General features: G+C 42.5%; 1 protein-coding gene across 1 annotated transcript in view; it reads right to left on the bottom strand.

Moving 5' to 3' along the window:
• Positions 1 to 1,054: 1,054 nt before the first annotated feature.
• The window catches only part of SUSD3 (sushi domain containing 3), a 65,734-nt gene continuing 48,223 nt past the window's right edge, over positions 1,055 to 18,565 (bottom strand). The window contains exons 4-5 of the mRNA XM_069967068.1: positions 8,588 to 8,749; positions 1,055 to 2,333 (exon numbers count right to left, since the gene is read on the bottom strand). Of these exons, the coding sequence (XP_069823169.1) occupies positions 2,126 to 2,333; positions 8,588 to 8,749 (370 nt within the window). The 3' untranslated portion in view covers positions 1,055 to 2,125. The remainder of the gene's footprint in view (positions 2,334 to 8,587; positions 8,750 to 18,565) is intronic.

Genomic DNA, 18,565 nt, shown 5'->3' with positions numbered 1-18,565 from the left:
CTACCTGTACAACATGTATCATGTATTGTACTGACCTCTACCTGTACTGCATGTAATATACTGCTGTTTATTTTTTACTACATACACTGTTCTGTTCCTTTTCTGTACTACAATGCATTATATTGACCTCTACCTGTACAACATGCACTGTACTGACCTCTACCTATACTGCATGTAATATACTGCTGTCTATTTGTACTAAATGTACCGCTCTCTAGTTGTACTGCATGTACTGTACTGATCTGTACCTGTACTGCATGTACTGTACTGTACTGTATTGCACTGCATGTACAGATCTTTACCTGTACTGTAATGTATTGTACTGATCCCTACCTGTACAGCATGTACTGATCTTTACCTGTACTACAATGTATTGTACGACATGTACTGATCTTTACCTGTACTACAATGTATTGTACTGCATGTACTGATCTTTACCTGTACTGCATGTATTTTGCACTGCTCTCTGCCTGCACTGCATGTACTGTACTAACTTCTACCTTTCCTACATGTAGCCTACTGCCCTCTATGTGCTCTGTTTGGGGTGGGCACTGCTACTGACTACACAGACATCACTGGAGTCGGAATGCGCTTTTAAATGAAACCACCTTATGTAGAATATTGTTCATAATGATTTTTCTGATTCCATTTTTCTCCCTCCAACATTGAATGATTCCATCATTTTTTTTTTCTCTTGAGCTGGAAAAACTTTATGATTTCAACTGAAATCAATAATTTTAGTGATTTTTCATAAAGACAGAATATTCACAACACTGTTTAGTGCCCCACTATGTGTCTATTTCCTGTGAAATATAAAAATTGAGTCTGTGATTTTCGCCATGTTGTTTTTGTTGTTGTTTTTTTCTATAGAGCAGCTATGGTCTCAATGTTTTCAGGTTGCAATGGTTGTCTTGGAGTAAACTGATGCTGTAAGTTGGGGGGTCACCATATCATTCTTTTTTTACCGTATTTTTGTTTTAAAAATGTTTAATTACATAATTTTTCTTCAAAATTTTTTATGTAGATTTGTGTGAATATAAAACAACATGGAAGCAGCAGAGTATGTACAAGAAAGGGGTATACAGCTTGGATTCTCAGGGTTGGACGAGAAGGTTTGGACTAAGGCTGTGCTCACACAAGAATGATATTCCAACCATAGTATACTCCTGCCAGATACATTCCTTTCAATGGATCACACACAGTTTAAAGGGTATCTGTCACTAGGTTTATGCTGTCTTAAATTAAGGCAGTCTAAACTAGTGACAGAAATGCTGAACATATTGGTGTATTATTCTATTCAGCTGTTCTCCTAATGTGCAGGAAAATAGGATTGTTGCCACACTCCTCCCACCAGCTGCTGTTTGACAGTTGACTGCCTATACACAGCATGAATAGATAACTGCCAATCAGCAGCTGGTGGGCGGAGTTTTCTGCTTCTTATGAATATTGAGGACTACTGGGCTCATGCACATTATGGAGAGGACTACTTATTGTCTATGTTAATCAGCAGGATATCTCTGAATCAGCTGCACAGAACAATGTAAATCATACAAGTTAGTCCACTTGTTAGCGTATATGGGCTTTTGCAGGACACCACTCTTGTGAGTCTCAGTATACACTGACTGTAGTCACTCCTAAAAGCAATAGATCCGTTGTATGGATAATCCGTGGTATATGTTGGCAAATGTGAACATGCCCCAAGAACAATGAGTCAGAACATCAGTTGTACTTCCATGAATGTCACATGATATAAAATAGAAGTGAGTGATATCCGAGTAATGCACAGCATTGATGCAGCATTGATTAAAGTCCAATGACACTGTATAAATCTAGAAAAAAAATTGCTGTATTGAAAAGGTTGTATATTACATTATTCCATGTATCATTACACGTATGTACAGTAGATCACTGTATAATGCACCTGGTATGGTAGTTGAGGACAATATCCTAGGGATCTTCTCATGTCTGAAGTGACGGAATCCTCTACATCTTGGTGAATGTGAAATCAGGCAAGTCCTCCAGGAAATTTGCACTAATGTTTTAATGTCAAAAGTCGATTCATTTCTAAGGCACATAGATAGAACACATTGTAGTCCTAAGACGTTAGTAATCTCGGTCCACCTTCCTACTCAGGAACATGAGGTTCAAGTCTCCTCTGAATGTCTTTTTCATGTCCATAAATTTCAACAACGTGCATTCCGCTAATAGTTTGTATTGTAACACTGGAGCCGGGGATATGCGGTCTGATCGATCGTTCCTTACTGTGACAATACCGACAATGGCTTCCTCTACATTTATGTGCCCTGCGATCGTGACTGCAAAGATCTTGGCATCTGCAAGGAAAAAGGATAGTCATGATTTGCACCTTGGCAGAATTATGAATGCAGCTCTGGACTACATTACACAACATTACTGGGTAAACATACAACATTCGTAATAAATTGTAATGCTACTCTCTTGTGTTTCTCAGTAGAAATTTCCTTTGTATACATCAGATATTTGTAAAATGTGAAGCAGTCTGATATGACGGTATACATCGATAACCATGGCCTCGGCCCCCTATAGCAAATCCTGGTGCCATCCACAAGAAAACATGATTCATTATATAAGGCCACCTTCTTCCATTACACCATCACCTTGTAGGTGATGGACAAGGACATCATGGGTGCTCTGACTGTGGCTAGAATCTGTCCTGACACCTTTCTTTGTACCCACCATTAAAGGAGAATTTTTTTTAATAAAGGAGAAAAATTTTTATTAAAGTATTGTATTGCTCGCCAAAAGTTATACAAATCACCATTATACACTTATTATGGGAAATGCTTATAAAGTGATTTTTTTTCCCTGCACTAATTACTGCATCAAGGCTTCACTTCCTGGATAACATGGTGATGTCAAGACCCAACTCCCAGAGCTGTGCGGGCTGTGGCTGCTGGAGAGGATGATGGCAGGGGGATGCTCAGTGTCCCTCCAGTGCCCTGTGTCCCTCAGTGTCCCCCTGTCATCATCCTCTCCAGCAACCATAGCCGCACAGCTCTGGGAGTCGGGTCGTGACATCACCATTTTATACAGGAAGTGACATCACCATTTTTATCCACGAAGTGAAGCCTTGATGCAGTAGTAAGTGCAGGGAAAAAGGCACTTTATATGCATTTCCTGTAATAAGTGTATATTGGTAATTTGTATAACTTTTGGGGGGCAATACAATACTTTAACAAAATTTTTTGCCGGACTTCTCTTTTAAGTTTGTTAGCAATTTTTGTTTCCATAGCTCTTCAGATGGGTTAGTCTTCACTCCACATACACATCATTGAGACTTGGGGAACAACAACACTTCTACCGATAGACTAGCTCTCCCTCCTAGGACTCCAGTCACATAGTCATCACAATTTTACCCTTGTCTAAGCGGTTCACATCCTATGACACAACAACGTCAAAAGCTGACACTTAACTTGCCACCTCATATATTATGACCATTGTCAGGTGATAATATATGCTATTTACGTCACCCGTCAGTGGCGGTAATGTTAGATCTGATCGTGTGTACATATTCTCTTTACAAAGAAACACTAGAACTTTTGACCAGGATATTGCTGAGAACTTGGTCAATAGAAGAAGTAGAAACAGGCCCCGGTGTACTATATAAAATGGAGTGAGAGGATTTTTCATGGCCACATGACCCCTTTCTGTCTCCTACACACTGCTCTGCTAACATTTTGCATCCTCTGTGGGTTGTGAAAAATCAGGGCCGGATTAAAGGGAGGGCACCAGGGGCACTTGCCTAGCGGCCTCCACCACTAGGGGGCCTCCACAGCCCAAACACGGAAGTGGTGTCTGGGAGCCAGTCCCACGTGCAAAAAGCATGTGGAAACCCTGCCTGGACACAGCACTGACCACACTGCATGCTGTTCATGGAGGGAGGTGTAGGGTTAATCCTGTGTAAGCATCTCCCTCCCGGCAGGCTCAGATTCCCCCTGGTGGGTCTTTGAATGGATTCTTCCTGTCAAGCTTCTGGGTGCCTGTCTACTGCTGAGGTCCTCACTCGCCCCTCCCCCTCACTGAGGAGAGGACAGTGCGGGACCTCGGCAAGGAAACCTGACTTCTCCAGCAGGGATGTGACATCATGGAGCCTGCTGAAGGATCTGTCACAGCGGCTGACAGGATGAAGGAACAGAGAAGAGCCAGAAGAGAGAAGAGCTGTTATCTGCCCAGATCAGGGGAGTATGAGGGTTTTGTTTTGTATTGGCACATCAGAGCAGGGGTATGTACTATAGGGGCATATATCTGAGCAGGGGTATATACTATATGGGCATATATCAGAGCAGGGGTATATACTATAGGGGCATATATCAGAGCAGGGGTATATACTATGGGGGCATATATCAGAGCAGGGGTATATACTATAGGGGCATATATAAGAGCAGGGGTATATACTATAGGGGCATATATCAGAGCAGGGGTATATACTATTGGGGCATATATCAGAGCAGGGGTATATACTATATTACTATATGGAGGACATAGCAGAGGATCCTACATACAGGGGGTAACCCACATTCCTACTCACTTTACTGCACATGAAACCAAGCAGCAGAATTACTACAGTTTGGGAGCCTATAGGAGGGAGAAAGGGAAGGAAGTTGCTGCGGAGCCTGAGATGTCTGTCTTGTAGGTTCTGAAGAATGAAGAATTGTAGCTGCAAGAAATCATCATTATGGTCCGGGCCAGATGGAGAGAAAAAGGAAAGTGACCTGTGAATCTCTGAATTAAAAATTTTTTTTGTAGAAAACTATTTGGTAGGGTGCCCTGAAGTGAAAAGGGAAACGTTGCTCTTTGCTATAATACACACGCTGCTTTTTCATTGCAGAGCTTTACTGTATCAGCGGAAATTGTGGCAAAACTGCATGAGAAAATAATTCTATTTGTGAATACAGCATAAGTACTAGGAGAATTCTCTACACCCAGTAGTTTACTACAAGAAAAAGGAATTCCTGTCAGGTTGATAGGAGTCCCCCCTTCACTTAGCAGGTGAGAATACCCCTTTAGGGTGCCTTCACACCTACCGTATCGCAGTAGAAAATCCGCTGCGGATCCGCAGCAGATCCGCAGCAGATTTGTAAGTGCGGATTTAATGCTGTGTTTATTCATTTAGTTAACTCCGCTGCGGATCCGCAGCGGATTTTCTACTGCGATACTGTAGGTGTGAAGGCACCCTTAATGTTTTCCTAACTGGACCAGGAACCAAAAATGTATGTGGCAGGCATGTGCTGTGTACATATGGTGCTACAGAAACAAGTGTACAAGTGACTGGCCGTGTGCTGGCATCACTGGTCACATACATGGCTATATGCAAAGTCGCTGTGCTAATGTGAATGGTTTGGTGCTGCTGGTGTAATCTGTTTATGTAGGGTGGAACCCTAGAGTCACTTTCCCTGGTGGGCCCAAGGTACCCCAGTGTAACACTGTGGCCCCGCTCCCAACCCCTGCTCCTATCAACCATGAATTGCGCCGTTTCCATTCTCACCACCACATTCACCAATCCCATTCCTCTCCCACCAGGTTCCTCAGGTCAGCTGCACCACACGGACACTCCAGCCGCCAGTCACAGGACGCCAGACAAGGAGACAAGACATGTTTAGTTCTCCAGTGTGCTCTGGCTCCGGTCCAACTCCTTCAGGCAGGATGAACCAAAAGAGTGGACAGGCCTACCCCCCCTATATTTTGCATGGGACTGCACAAGTAAAAGCTACTTTACAGAAGGGACTTGATGTTAGGGGACATTGCAGGGATATTACAGTGAAAAACATCATATTCACTTCTGCTACTTCTGTACTGAAATTCAGCTCTGCTACTGTATTTGTGTGTTGAATTTCGTCTCTGCTACATCACTGTGCTTAAGGGTATATTCACACAAACGGGCTCGCAGCGAGATTCTCACTGCGAGCCCGGCAGGTCCTGGCAGTTCCCATACACTACATACTTGCTGCGGTCTAAACGACCGCAGCGAGTATGTAATTATGCCGCCCTTAACCCCTTCTGCTCCCGCCCGGCTCCCCCGCTGTAAGCATACTTTACCTGTCCTCGCTGCACGGGTCCGGCGTCCTGCTCTCCCGTACGGCCAATCAGTGGCTGCGGCTAGGCAACACACTAATTGGCCGGACAGGAGAGCAGGACGCCGGACCCGTGCAGCAAGGACAGGTAATGTATGCTGCTTACAGCGGGGGAGCCGGGCGGGAGCAGAAGGGGTTAAGGGCGGTATAATTACATACTCGCTGCGGTCGTTTAGACCGCAGCAAGTATGTAGTGTATGGGAACTGCCAGGACCTGCCGGGCTCGCAGCGAGAATCTCGCTGCGAGCCCGCCCGTGTGAATATACCCTAAGGGTGCCTTTACACAGAGTTTTCTTACAGATTTTTGAAGCCAAAGCCACTGCCTGTGTGCAGTGTATGGTATATAGCCTATGTGCAGTGTATGGTATATAGCCTGTGTGCAGCCTATAATATACAGTCTGTGTGCAGCCTATGATATATAGCCAGTGTGCAGCATATGACATGTAGCCTGTTTTCAGCATATGTGTATATATAGCCTGTGTGTAGCATATGACATGTAGCCTGTGTGCAGCTATATATGCCGCTATAGGTTATACACAGCCTTTAAGTTTTTTCTGGGTGCTCTTTACTGCTTCAGGTAGTGTATATGGTGGGGAACTGAAGATTGGACCTAGACTTGCAAATCCAGGTTCTGCCTGCGATTCACAACTCCATATGCTAGCTGTGGTGGCTAACACAGTGGGCAAGAGAGCACAGAAAGTGCTAAAGTGATGTGTTCTCGCATTGAATTAAGTGAGAGAACTCCACGATGCTCACCCCTCCCCCATCCTGTCTTACTGTAAGTCCCCTACAATAATCAGCCACCTGTATAGATTGCTGTATGGTTTATTTGTGGGGGAAGGAAATGGGGGGGCCCCAACAAAATTGTTGCCCAGGGCCTCCACCAACCTTAATCCGGCCCTGTGAAAAATGATAAATGATCAGCGTTCCTGCTTTCCATAGTTCAATAAAAGTGATAACCTGAGAAGGAAGTGGCAACACACTGAGACAATAGCGATGCCAGTCACTCTGAACACAACATTAGGGGTAAAAATTCTTTACCATTGTTGCTAGACATATAGGGGACATTTATTTGCATCTGGCCATTTTACGCCAGCTTCGCCAGGGGGGCGTGGGGTGTGAAAGGGGCGGAACGGGGGCACGGACTCTGGGTCTGCTTAATCTATTTTAATCTATAGCTCTAAGCTGGTGTAGGTTTCCTCGCCGCACACACTGGTGTGCACGGGATTTATGCAGAGGCAGTGCGGGGACATTTTTAAGCCTGGCGCAGAAAATGCCAGACTTAATAGATGTCCCCCACAGAGTATATCCCGGTATTTCTGTATTGAGGTAAGACACACTAAGGGAAATCGTCAGAGCCGTTGGTCGCAAATCACTACATGTGATAGCACCCAACGATTTTAGGTCCAAACCTAAACCAACGATCAGCCGATGATCGCTGTTATCGGCTGATTGTTGTCTCTATTACATGGAGCTCCATTCACTTTAACTGAATTAAATTACATGCAAACTGAGGATAAGAGTGGTGCTGTTTCTGGAAGAAAGCAGCCATGTTTTTCTAAGCCTGAATAACCCCTTTAAGAAATTTAGTACCATAGTTGTGTCTGGTATAAGTCAGTGACTGGCTGAGAAGGGCAGTTCTTGTAGGGAGGATATGTAACTAGTGTTGAGCTGATCTGTCAAAATGTTGATTACTGGTGGCTGCAGAAATTGGATGCCGCCCTAGGGCTGCCAGAAAAATATTGACATGACCCTAGGTTGTATGCATGTTTTCTGGCAGCCCTAGGGCAGCATCCGATTTCTGCAGCCACCAGTAATCAAATGCCAGGCGTTCCATTTGCCAAACCCGAACATTTTGACAGATCAGCTTGAGCTGGGTTCACACTACGTATATTTCAGTCAGTATTGTGGTCCTCATATTGCAACCAAAACCAGGAGTGGATTAAAAACACAGAAAGGCTCTGTTCACACAATGTTGAAATTGAGTGGATGGCCGCCATATAACAGTAAATAACTGCCATTATTTCAATATAACAGCCGTTGTTTTAAAATAACTGCAAATATTTGCCATTAAATGGCGGCCATCCACTCAATTTCAACATTGTGTGAACAGAGCCTTTCTGTGTTTTCAATCCACTCCTGGTTTTGGTTGCAATATGAGGACCAAAATACTGACTGAAATATACGTAGTGTGAACCCAGCCAACACTGCACGTAACTGGAACAACAGAAAAGTGGTGATTTGCAAGGACTGTCAAAACAGCAGCTGTGAGGGATTGAGGCAGGTGAGTATTGCTTATTTTTTATTTTTATAGTGCTATATTATCCATGGTCATCCCTTTAAGTGGCTCCCTTTCAAACTTGCCTAAGTGTATGGGTCACAGTTCAGCCCTATCTGCGGACATGGACTGATCACAATAGTGGTAATAATTCTAATCAGTTGAGTAAATACTAAATTAATGCAGATTTACAACTTGCCTGCAAAATCCCTGGTTCTCATAGGCTATATTTATCCAGTCGTCGATTCTCGGCCGGCTCCCTGGCTTGTTGTTATTGTTATTTCCTCCTTTCATTGCGAAGTAGGCAGCTTGCATGTTCTCCAGATCCTCGCATTCTAATTGATGCCACATGACCTTGTCTCTGCGCAATGAGAGATGACAAAAGATTAGATGAATGCAGGAGACAAATCATCGCCATATACATACTGTCGGTGTTCAGAGCCACATCTAACAGCAGAGATTCCAGTCTCATGTCACAATTTGATACTTTTCGCTGAATGTTACATTCTGTTTGTCTTCAATTCACAGTTGAGAATATTAACACAAATCCATTTTGATCACGCACAACCTTTTTCTGCTTTCAGCTTCTCGGATTCATTGTTTGGGAAGCTGCTTATCCTGCTATGCATTTTATGGAAAAACAGCAGAGGCAGATTGTGTGCGTCTACTATAAGTGAGAATAGTCGGCCCCTTCTCTACAAATGAGAAAAAGACTGATGGCTCAATCACAGCTCTGACTGGGAAAACTTTTTATTTCCCACTCTCCCATCACTGTATATTGGGCTGCAATCACGTCACTTTTTTGTTTTTTGTTTTTTTAGTTTTTTTAAAAAGTTTTGCACAGAAACGGTGGCCCAGATTTATAAAATGTCAGCGCCTTACATTTGGCTTGTTGTTTACTGTTTTATAGTGCACTGACTTTCCCGCCACATTGACTATGTTTGTGAAATGGATCGAACATCTGGTGAATGGGCCTACTGGCAACATATCACAGTGTACATCTGTAAATCACAGCTTGCTGATGTATGCCTACGACTTGGGCAAGAACCATGTTGTGAATGAAATACAATGGCAAAAAAGACAAATTTGATCAGCTCTCCTAAAACACCATTCACACTAGACACAAACACAAAAAGTGCCACAGCTCACCGCAATGGCAAGACACAGACCCAATACATATATGAAAATAGCTAAAACCAGCCCCCAACTGCTAAGAAAAGCTCCATTAAAATAATAAGGCTTTTGTTTACCATTTGCAAGTAGGGTAAACCATCCCACCACGATAAGGTGGCCTCATGCCGCGTAGGCCCTGTACTTTAGCCTCTCCATGGCGTGTAATAAGCCTATGCTCTGGGCATGCTGGATCCATCAAATACTGGCAAATATAATAACCACCTGGGTGGGATGGGTGGAGTGCAAGAGCCTCAATATTTTTATGCTGATTTTTTAGCAGTTTGGGGGCTACTTTTAGCAAACTTCATATCCGTATTGGGTCGGTATCTTGCCGTTGAGCTGTTGCATCTTTTGTGTTTTTCCATGTTGTGAAGGGGCCTAAGCTGTTAGTGATTGTTTGTCCACAAGCTTGTTGACGGTTTCCTGTGCCAAACAGATTTGTGAGTGCAGTTTTGGAATATATGGGTATGTTCACATGCGGCGAATATAATGTTGATTGTCTGCAGTAGAAAATCATAAGAAGAATTACTTGGGGGGGGGGGGGGATAAACAAAACCTGTTTGCTAGAAATGTGTTGAGATTTACACCGTGTTAGATTTGCAATCCCAATAAGCCAGAAAGTAGAATATTCTTCAGTGAGCCCAGCAGTCTCTCAGTAGAGTTGAGTGCACTTTGAGAACGCTAGCGGTGGCTGCTTAAGTAGGATTTAGCCTTAGGGAGTCCTGGAAAATATGGATACAGCCATAGGCCATAGACGAACCCAAGTATGTTCAAAGTTCACTTAAGTCTACCTGTCAGATTCTAACTATTCAACACAATCCCAAGACAGGCCAGCCAAATTGTAGTGCAACAAAGTGGTGCCTCTTATGTACCACACTGAAAATGGTGTAGTAAGTTGGCTTCTGTTTCAGTTTTGAGAATTAAAATTGCCTACAATAAATTGTAAGAAGTCATTTTCAATGCCAATGGTAACCTCAGACTATAAAGGAGTATCCCGGCACTCACCAAATTCTTAAATACTTGTTTATTAAGTTTCACATAAAGCAGGCACAGAAGGAGGACGCATTTCGACCTATGGTCTTCATCAGCTGATTTAAGAATTCAGTGAGTGCCGGGATACTCCTTTACAGTCTATTGGGATCCATACATACCACAAGCACTTCCACCCTACACAGTGTCATCTTACTCTCATACAAGGGTAACCTCAGGACACTATTAGCATTGCATACAGCGGTGAGCACAAAGCAGTCAGCTCCCTTCAGACGGGGCAACAATATTAGCGCAATGACACCATTGTACTTGCAGCTGGTGAAGGTCTGACAGCTTTGTGGAAATGGCTATAGTAATAATTGGGCTTCTTATTTGTTGCATGAGCATCACCTACAGTATATGTAAGTTGTGCAATACAGCCATTCATAGTGCCGAGATATTTGACTGACTACACTAGATATTTATTTTTTTATTTTCTGTGGCACAGCAGGAAAAGGTAAGTAGAGCTTGTTCATTATGTTATGTAAAGAGAAAATGCAGACGGCACTCACCAGATGTGAACAGATGTGAATCTGGCAAACGATAAAGGTAGCGGGGGAGAGGAGAGCGCAGTTTCGTGGCTAGTGCTACTTTGACGAACCCTCCGTCAACAAGTTTGTGGAGGAGAGTTTGTCAAAGCGGCACTAGTCATGAATCTGCGGTCACCCATCTCCTCTCCCTTGCTACTTCTATTGTCTGAATAAATCTGGATTGTCTGTTCACACCTGGTGAGTGCCGCCTGCATTTTCTCTTTACTGTATATTCTTGTGGCTTCTAAAGACTGAGCACCACTTAGTGACTGGCATGTGCTTCGTGTCCGGTATCCAAAACGTGGAGAGCCAAGCTGTGCTATCTTCTATTTATGTGCATGGGCTTGTTTGTTATGTTCCTCTCTGCCTCTGCCTACTGAAAAAATATAATTTTTTTTTATTCTGAAATGTTTCAACATTTCCATCACTAATGACGTTAAAGGGGAAGTTCAGCAAATCAACTGGTGCCAGAAAGTGCCAGAGATTTGTAATTTACTTCTTAAAAAAAATCTTAAGTCTTTCAGTACTTATGAGCTGCTGTATGACCTGCAGGAAGTGGTGTATTCTTTCCAGCCTGGAGAGGAGAGGATTTCTGTAGGGATTTACTACTGCTCTGGACAGTTCCTGACATGGACAGAGGTGGCAGCAGAGAGCACTGTGTCAGACTGGAAAGAATACACTACTTCCTGTAGGACATTCAGTACTGGAAGGCTTGAGATTTTTAATAGAAGTAAATTACAAATATCTGGCACTTTCTGGCACCAGTTGATTTGAAAGATTTTTTTTTTTGGGGCTGAACTACCCCTTTAACTTTAAATATTCTAAAAATGTTTCATATATGCAGTGGGTTGTGTAGAGGAGACAGTCCCTGCCCATGTGCCTGACAAGAGCATAATATGGGGTAAGAAAGATGGTGTCACCCAATTAAGACTCTGATTATTACTTAGTGCAGAGAATCACTAACAATGAATGGCCCCTGCCTTGGCATCATGTCATATCATACCCCTGCAGTTAGTTGCAATGGATATATGTGTTTCAGGATGCAGCTTCCCCAAGAGATATTGGCTAAGCACAAAGGGTTATAGAGCCAGATCCATAGTGATAACCAGACTGCGGGGGTAGCTTCTTCTCACATAGTTCTACCGAGTGCTATGAAACCCTTGCTTATCGAGCTTTAGCAAGAACCTTTTACTGTGTCATATGCCATGTAAACAGCAAACCGTGCACTTTACTTCTCATAATTCCTTCTTCTCCAAGGATTTTCTGTCTTTCTGAAAAGGCCGTAGAGTTTCTACAAACAGCTTATTTTTCCTTCAGTCAGATACTATACTCTGCAGAGCCTCCAATTTGTTAACAATATTTGTTTCCAAACATCCACTTCAATGGGATCTCCATCATGTGTTAATGATTGGGCACTGGCAGGTTGGTGACAAGGACCTTGACTCGGAGTTTATTTTTACCATGTAATTAGTTTAATCTGCCACCTTCTGTGAGTTCACACGGTTCGGAGCGAATTCATCAAGGCTTGGCTCGATGCGCGTACAAACGTTGAGAGGTTTGTTTACTGACACTGATGCAGGCAGACACTTGCCAAGGAGAATATAGAGTGGCAGTGCCCGGTCTATACCCCGGGGTTGATGACTGTAGTATGTTCACGACATTAAAATCAAACCAACCTCCCGAATGGCAGAAAAGGAATGATATTTTAGCTGATTTTTTTTTAGAGTAAATCATATACTGATGTAGATAGGCAATGACAATTTTTGTAGGGCAGACTCAATATTTGGATGGTAATGGGATGAGGCCAATATGCCGTATAGCACTGACTCGGTCATGTCTTTATTTATGGAGAATACGTATATAAAGGAGGAGGAGTGTTAATCAAGTTTAGGAACTTACTTTATATGAAAATTAAACCCTAAGCAAGATTTACCTCTCTTGACCCTAAACAAGTTAATTTTAAAAAGGTTGTCTGCCTAAAGCAAATGTACCATCAGATACATTTGCTTTAACCCTTAGAGGACTGGGCCAATTTCAACTTTTGCGTTTTCGTTTTTTCCTCCTTGTGCTTAAAAGGCCATAGCAGTTGCATTTTTTCAACTAGAAACCCACATGAGCCCTTATTTTTTGCGCCACTAATTGTACTTTGCAAGGACAGGCTGAAATTATGCATAAATTACACTGCGAAACCAGAAAAAAAATGATAGGTTTAGTGAAATTTAAAAAAAAAAACGAATTTTTTTTATTTGGAGTGTTTTTGTTTTTGAGCCGTTCACCCTGGGGTAAAACTGACTTGTTATATATGTTCCTCAAGTCGTTACGATTACAACGATATATAATATGTATCATTTTTATTGTATCTGATGACTTGTAAAAAATTCAAACCATTGTTAACAAATATACGTTCCTTAAAATCGCTCTATTCCCATGCTTATAGCGCTTTTATCCTTTGGTCTATGGGGCTGTGTCAGGTATCATTTATTGCGTCATGATATGTTCTATCTATCGGCACCTTGATTGGCGACTTTTTGATCATTTTTTATTACAAATTTTTCTGGATTTGATGCGACCAAAAATGCTTTAGGATTCTTTTTATGCTTACGCCGTTTACCGTGCGAGATCAGGAATGTGATTAATTAATAGTTCGGGCGATTACAAACATGTTTTATTTATTTATTTATAACATGGGAAAAGGGGGGTGATTCAAACTTTTATTAGGGGAGGGGGCTTTTTATTAATTATAACACTTTTTTTTTTTTTACATTTATACTAGAAGTCCCCCTAAGGTTAAGGTTATTCCCCCTGGGGGGATTCTAGTATATGCACGCTGGTCTCTTATTGAGATCTATGCAGTATAGTTATACTGCATAGATCAATGAGTTTGGCACTGTATTGCTTTTGGCTGAAGCAATCGAGTGCCGAGCCGGGATCTGCGCCATTACGGCCCTGCATATCACAAAACAATATCAGCCCATCAGTAGTCGGCCCTGCATAATGTCACATACATGTAACCACCATTGTTGGAATATAGCATAGGAAAAACTAGTTAAAAAACCATCAATTTGATGATGGAAACATGTTAGGAAATAAAGGCCATCATCTCTCCGCTCTGGCAGTATAACTGCCCCCATAATAATGTACACAATAAAGTGAGGTTAACTGGGAGAAGAAAGGGGCAAATGAGCTCATCATAATAGGTCCTACAAAAATGAGTTGTCTGGTGAGGAGAACCCCTTTTAGAATCTTCACAAATGGTATCTGCTTCTACTCCCCAGCAGAGTCACTGTGAGACTACTCATCACAGGATGATTTTCTGCGGCTGGTAAATCTACAGTCGCTGACTAAGCACAGCTTCTCTGTTTCAATTCTACATACGCACTGAATTTGTCTCATAAAACAAGAGACTATCTGAACGTCATTTATAGGCTATATCTTACGAACAAAACGTCCATTAAAGACGTGAAAGGTTTTTCTTATAACACAAATGATAAGGAAAATTAATTTAACCAACACATAAGAGGAGTATTTTGATGATAATTCCCTGTGTCGGTTTTTCTCTTCTGCTTTCCTCCTCTTCATTTATTTTTAGTTTTACTTTCCACTTAATTAACTTTAACACAATTTAAATTTAAGCTTAGCAAAAACAGAACGTTCCCCGGACCGATGAAAGTGAAGCCTAATCTACGTCTTTTTTTCCAGGTGTCAGAAGGAAATTAATTGGCTGGGGGCGGGGGAGGGGGTCTTGTCGATATTATTATTCATATATTTGTTTAATACATTTTACATTCTACTAATCCAGGGAGGGGGAACCTTTGGCCCTCCGGATGTCGCAAGACTACAATCGCCATCATGTGTTGGCAGCCAAAGCTTCAGCTAACTGTCTAATGTTTATGGAGGCCTTCAAACTCCCCTACAGTTTATGTCAGAGGAGGGAAGGATGGGGTTTTACTGTCTGTTGTCCGGGCAGGGGTCTTTTTTCAGACATGCTTAAAAATAATAGTAAACTTACCTTCCTGGCTCCCACGCTGCTGCCAATATCTTACCGCTTTGTTGCTGCTGTGAGGCCACTTTTGAGTTCTGGGGCCATGAGTCCAGCCAGTCAGGCCGCAGCAGTGTCCCAACTTAGTCTCTGATATTCTGGGTGGGCTGACCTGCAACTGCCCCAGAAAACGGAATGGTACTGGTCATGATATGGGAGCCAGGGAGGTAAGTGTAATTTCTTACTCTCATGCATCCCTCCCTAGGCCTATCTTAAAAGAGACCCCTTCCTGGAAAACTACCGGAGACACCACCTACTTGGGGCTATCTACGGGGGGAAGGGGGGGGGACTGCTGGGGACCATTATCTACGGGGGGCATCTACAGGGGGATAATGCCTACTAGGGGTCTGTTTACAGAAAACAATGCCTACTGAGCCTGTCTACAGGGGGGACACTGCATATTGGGCCTATCTACAGGGGGGACACTTCCTTCTGGGCCTATCTACAAGGAGGGACACTGGCTACTGCACAGGGTAAGCTGCCTACTGGGGTGCTATGTACTGGGAATACTACAAACTGTGTGTTATCTACAAGAGAAAATGGACCACTGGGGCATATCTACAAATGGAAACTACCTACTGGGTCAACTACTGTATATACTGGGTAAACTGCATTATGGGAAGTGGGGGGGGGAGTGACCTGTCTTCCTACAAGTTAAAGAGAATTAACCCCCCCTCCCCAAGCCCACTCACATGGTATTATATGGGACAATTTTCCAGCGATTAACGATAAACAATCTCAAATAACCGCTATGACAATCGTTCACCTTATTATACAGGACCATGATTGTTACTTACAGTCGTACTTGCGCTCGTCCCTTCCTGGCTGATAGACCAGGGAACGACCAAACGACGACCGAGCGACAATGTTCTAACGATCTGTGAACGATCAACGATGAAAATATGTCCAGATTCTATCAAACGATCAACCATTTCTTGTTGGTCAGCACAACGTGAGATGAATGTGAGGACGGCACTACCGCTGAATCCAATAGAGGACTGAATGCACTAGATATTTATAGGCAAAAAATATGTATATAGACTTCTAGAGTGGTGCTCTATGTGACACAGTCCAAGGGTGCAATATTTCACGAAAGAAGTAAAGACATGGCACTCACCCTGTTGAAGTCTTCTTGTTCAACAGTCTTCTTGTCTTATTCAATGCGAACGATTTGCGAACGTTTTGCGAACGAGCAACGATAAAAATAGGTCCAGGTCTTATAAAGCGATCAACAATTTCTCGTTCTGTCGTTAATCGTTAACTGCATTTCAACCGAACGATTATCGTTTAGATTCGAACGTTTTAACGATAATCTGAAAGATAATTGTCCGGTGGAATAGGGCCCTAAGATGTTTGTGTAACCTCTTCTGCAGAGATGAAAGAAATCGGCTGGTATAAATCATCCTAGGGGTCTGCACTGGAGGAGCATGCGAAAAAGGTAAAATGACCACCACTGGATGCCCTGTAATCACATATATTGTCTTCAGAGACTGGGTAGAGCTAGGTCCTACCACTGTATGCAGTGATATTGGTCTGTGTATAGTGATAATGGTAATATAGGGATCATATATGGCTGAATTATTTCTCTAAATCCCCCAAGCTCCCACTACGTCTGCCTCTAGTCTATATACCGTGTTTCCTATGCACAGCAAAGTGTATGACGATAGCCTTGAGGGTGCTTTGATGTAATTTCTTTGAGTACGGAGGGCTTGGCTTTGGACCACTCAGAAACACTGATCTACAACATGCTATCAATTATGCTGACATCCAGGAAATGTAAAATGCATAAGGATTCACAGCACAATAGTCAATGACGCTCCCAAGTACCGACAGCAATAGTTAATTTATGGTGTCAGGTTTTATAATGAGAGAACCGATTCCAGCGGTAACCAGGGAAATAATGGAAACTACTGAGTCAGCACAAAAATGAATCCAAAGCAGACGCCCCCTATATAAACTGTATAAGCTCCAAATAATCAGTTACATTTCTTTATTACATGACGGGAATTCACATAAATACTACCGCACGTTCACTACAACTTATATCCAGCAGAGAAGGCATGGCCTCCTCCAATCCGGTGATATTCCGTCTCTATGTGCCCCCTGCTACATTTTATTAAAGACATTAATTTCTCTTTATAGATTCATTCTTGCTTTATTACCCATGATTGTTTCTACTCTCCTGGGATATAGCACAAAGCTGCTGTGTGGATATATATATACAGGAGAGCAGTGTTACATCAGGCAACCAAACATTTGCTTAATGATACAAACAGATGGCCAGAAATCTCAGAAATGAGCCTGAAATAAAACATAATGGGAGAGATCCATCAAAACTAGTGAAGAGGAGGAAGAGGAGCAAGAGGAAGTGGTCACTGCTCTTAAGCTGCCAAATATAACCTCCAAACCGCACCAGGTGCTCAGGTTATTTTCCATGTTAGGGTAGTGTTCACACATCACAGTCAAGGGCTAGGTTCATGCTATGTAAAATTGATACAAGTTCTGCCATCACTGCGCAAATAACGGCAGTTATTTTTGAAATAACAGATGTTATTTGCACAATGAAAATGTTATGAAAATGGTCGTTGGACATACATAGTGTGAACTTATCCTTGCGGTTATTTTATTATTAGAGATGAGCGAACCGGGTTCGGGTTCGAGTCGATCCGAACCCGAACGTTCGGCATTTGATTAGCGGTGGCTGCTGAACTTGGATAAAGCTCTAAGGTTGTCTGGAAAACATGGATACAGCCAATGACTATATCCATGATTTCCACATAGCCTTAGGGCTTCATCCAACTTCAGCAGCCACCGCTAATCAAATGCCGAAAGTTCGGGTTCGGATCGACTCGAGCATGCTCCAGGTTCGCTCATCTCTATTTATTATACAATCACAGAAAACTGGAGCAGTAAAATGCACAGGGCCCACCCAAATTATAACATTGGTAATGGTGCCAGGAAAGGGACTTTTATTAGAGATGAGCACAACTCGAGTTCATGTATTCATGTTTTTCTGGACTCCCTAGGGCTGCATCCAACTTCCCTTCTCAATGTGGTCATGGAAGAAGAGCTAACAAGGGGGTAAAAGACAGGTAGGGTGGTTTCACACATAGCAGTTTTTTTTTTTTTTTTTAAAACCTCCACTGCAGCTTTTGTACCAAAACCAAAAGAAGAATAAAATGGGATGGAAAATATATAGGGTTGACTTGTACTTCTCTTTCCTGTTGGATCCACTTCTGGTTTTGGCACAAAAACTGCATCGGAAGTTTTCCAAAAAAGGCCTTGTGTGAAGCCAGCAAAACAGACCAAAATACTGAGCAAAAAAACCTGTGTGAACATAGCCTTATGGAAAATTGTGCATGTTATTGAGGCATGTACTTGATAGGTCTTATTCCTTTGGTATGTA

Source organism: Dendropsophus ebraccatus, chromosome 4, assembly GCF_027789765.1.
Source record: "Dendropsophus ebraccatus isolate aDenEbr1 chromosome 4, aDenEbr1.pat, whole genome shotgun sequence".
Classification (NCBI taxonomy): Eukaryota; Metazoa; Chordata; class Amphibia; order Anura; family Hylidae; genus Dendropsophus; species Dendropsophus ebraccatus.
This window is presented reverse-complemented; position numbering and strand designations above follow the sequence as displayed.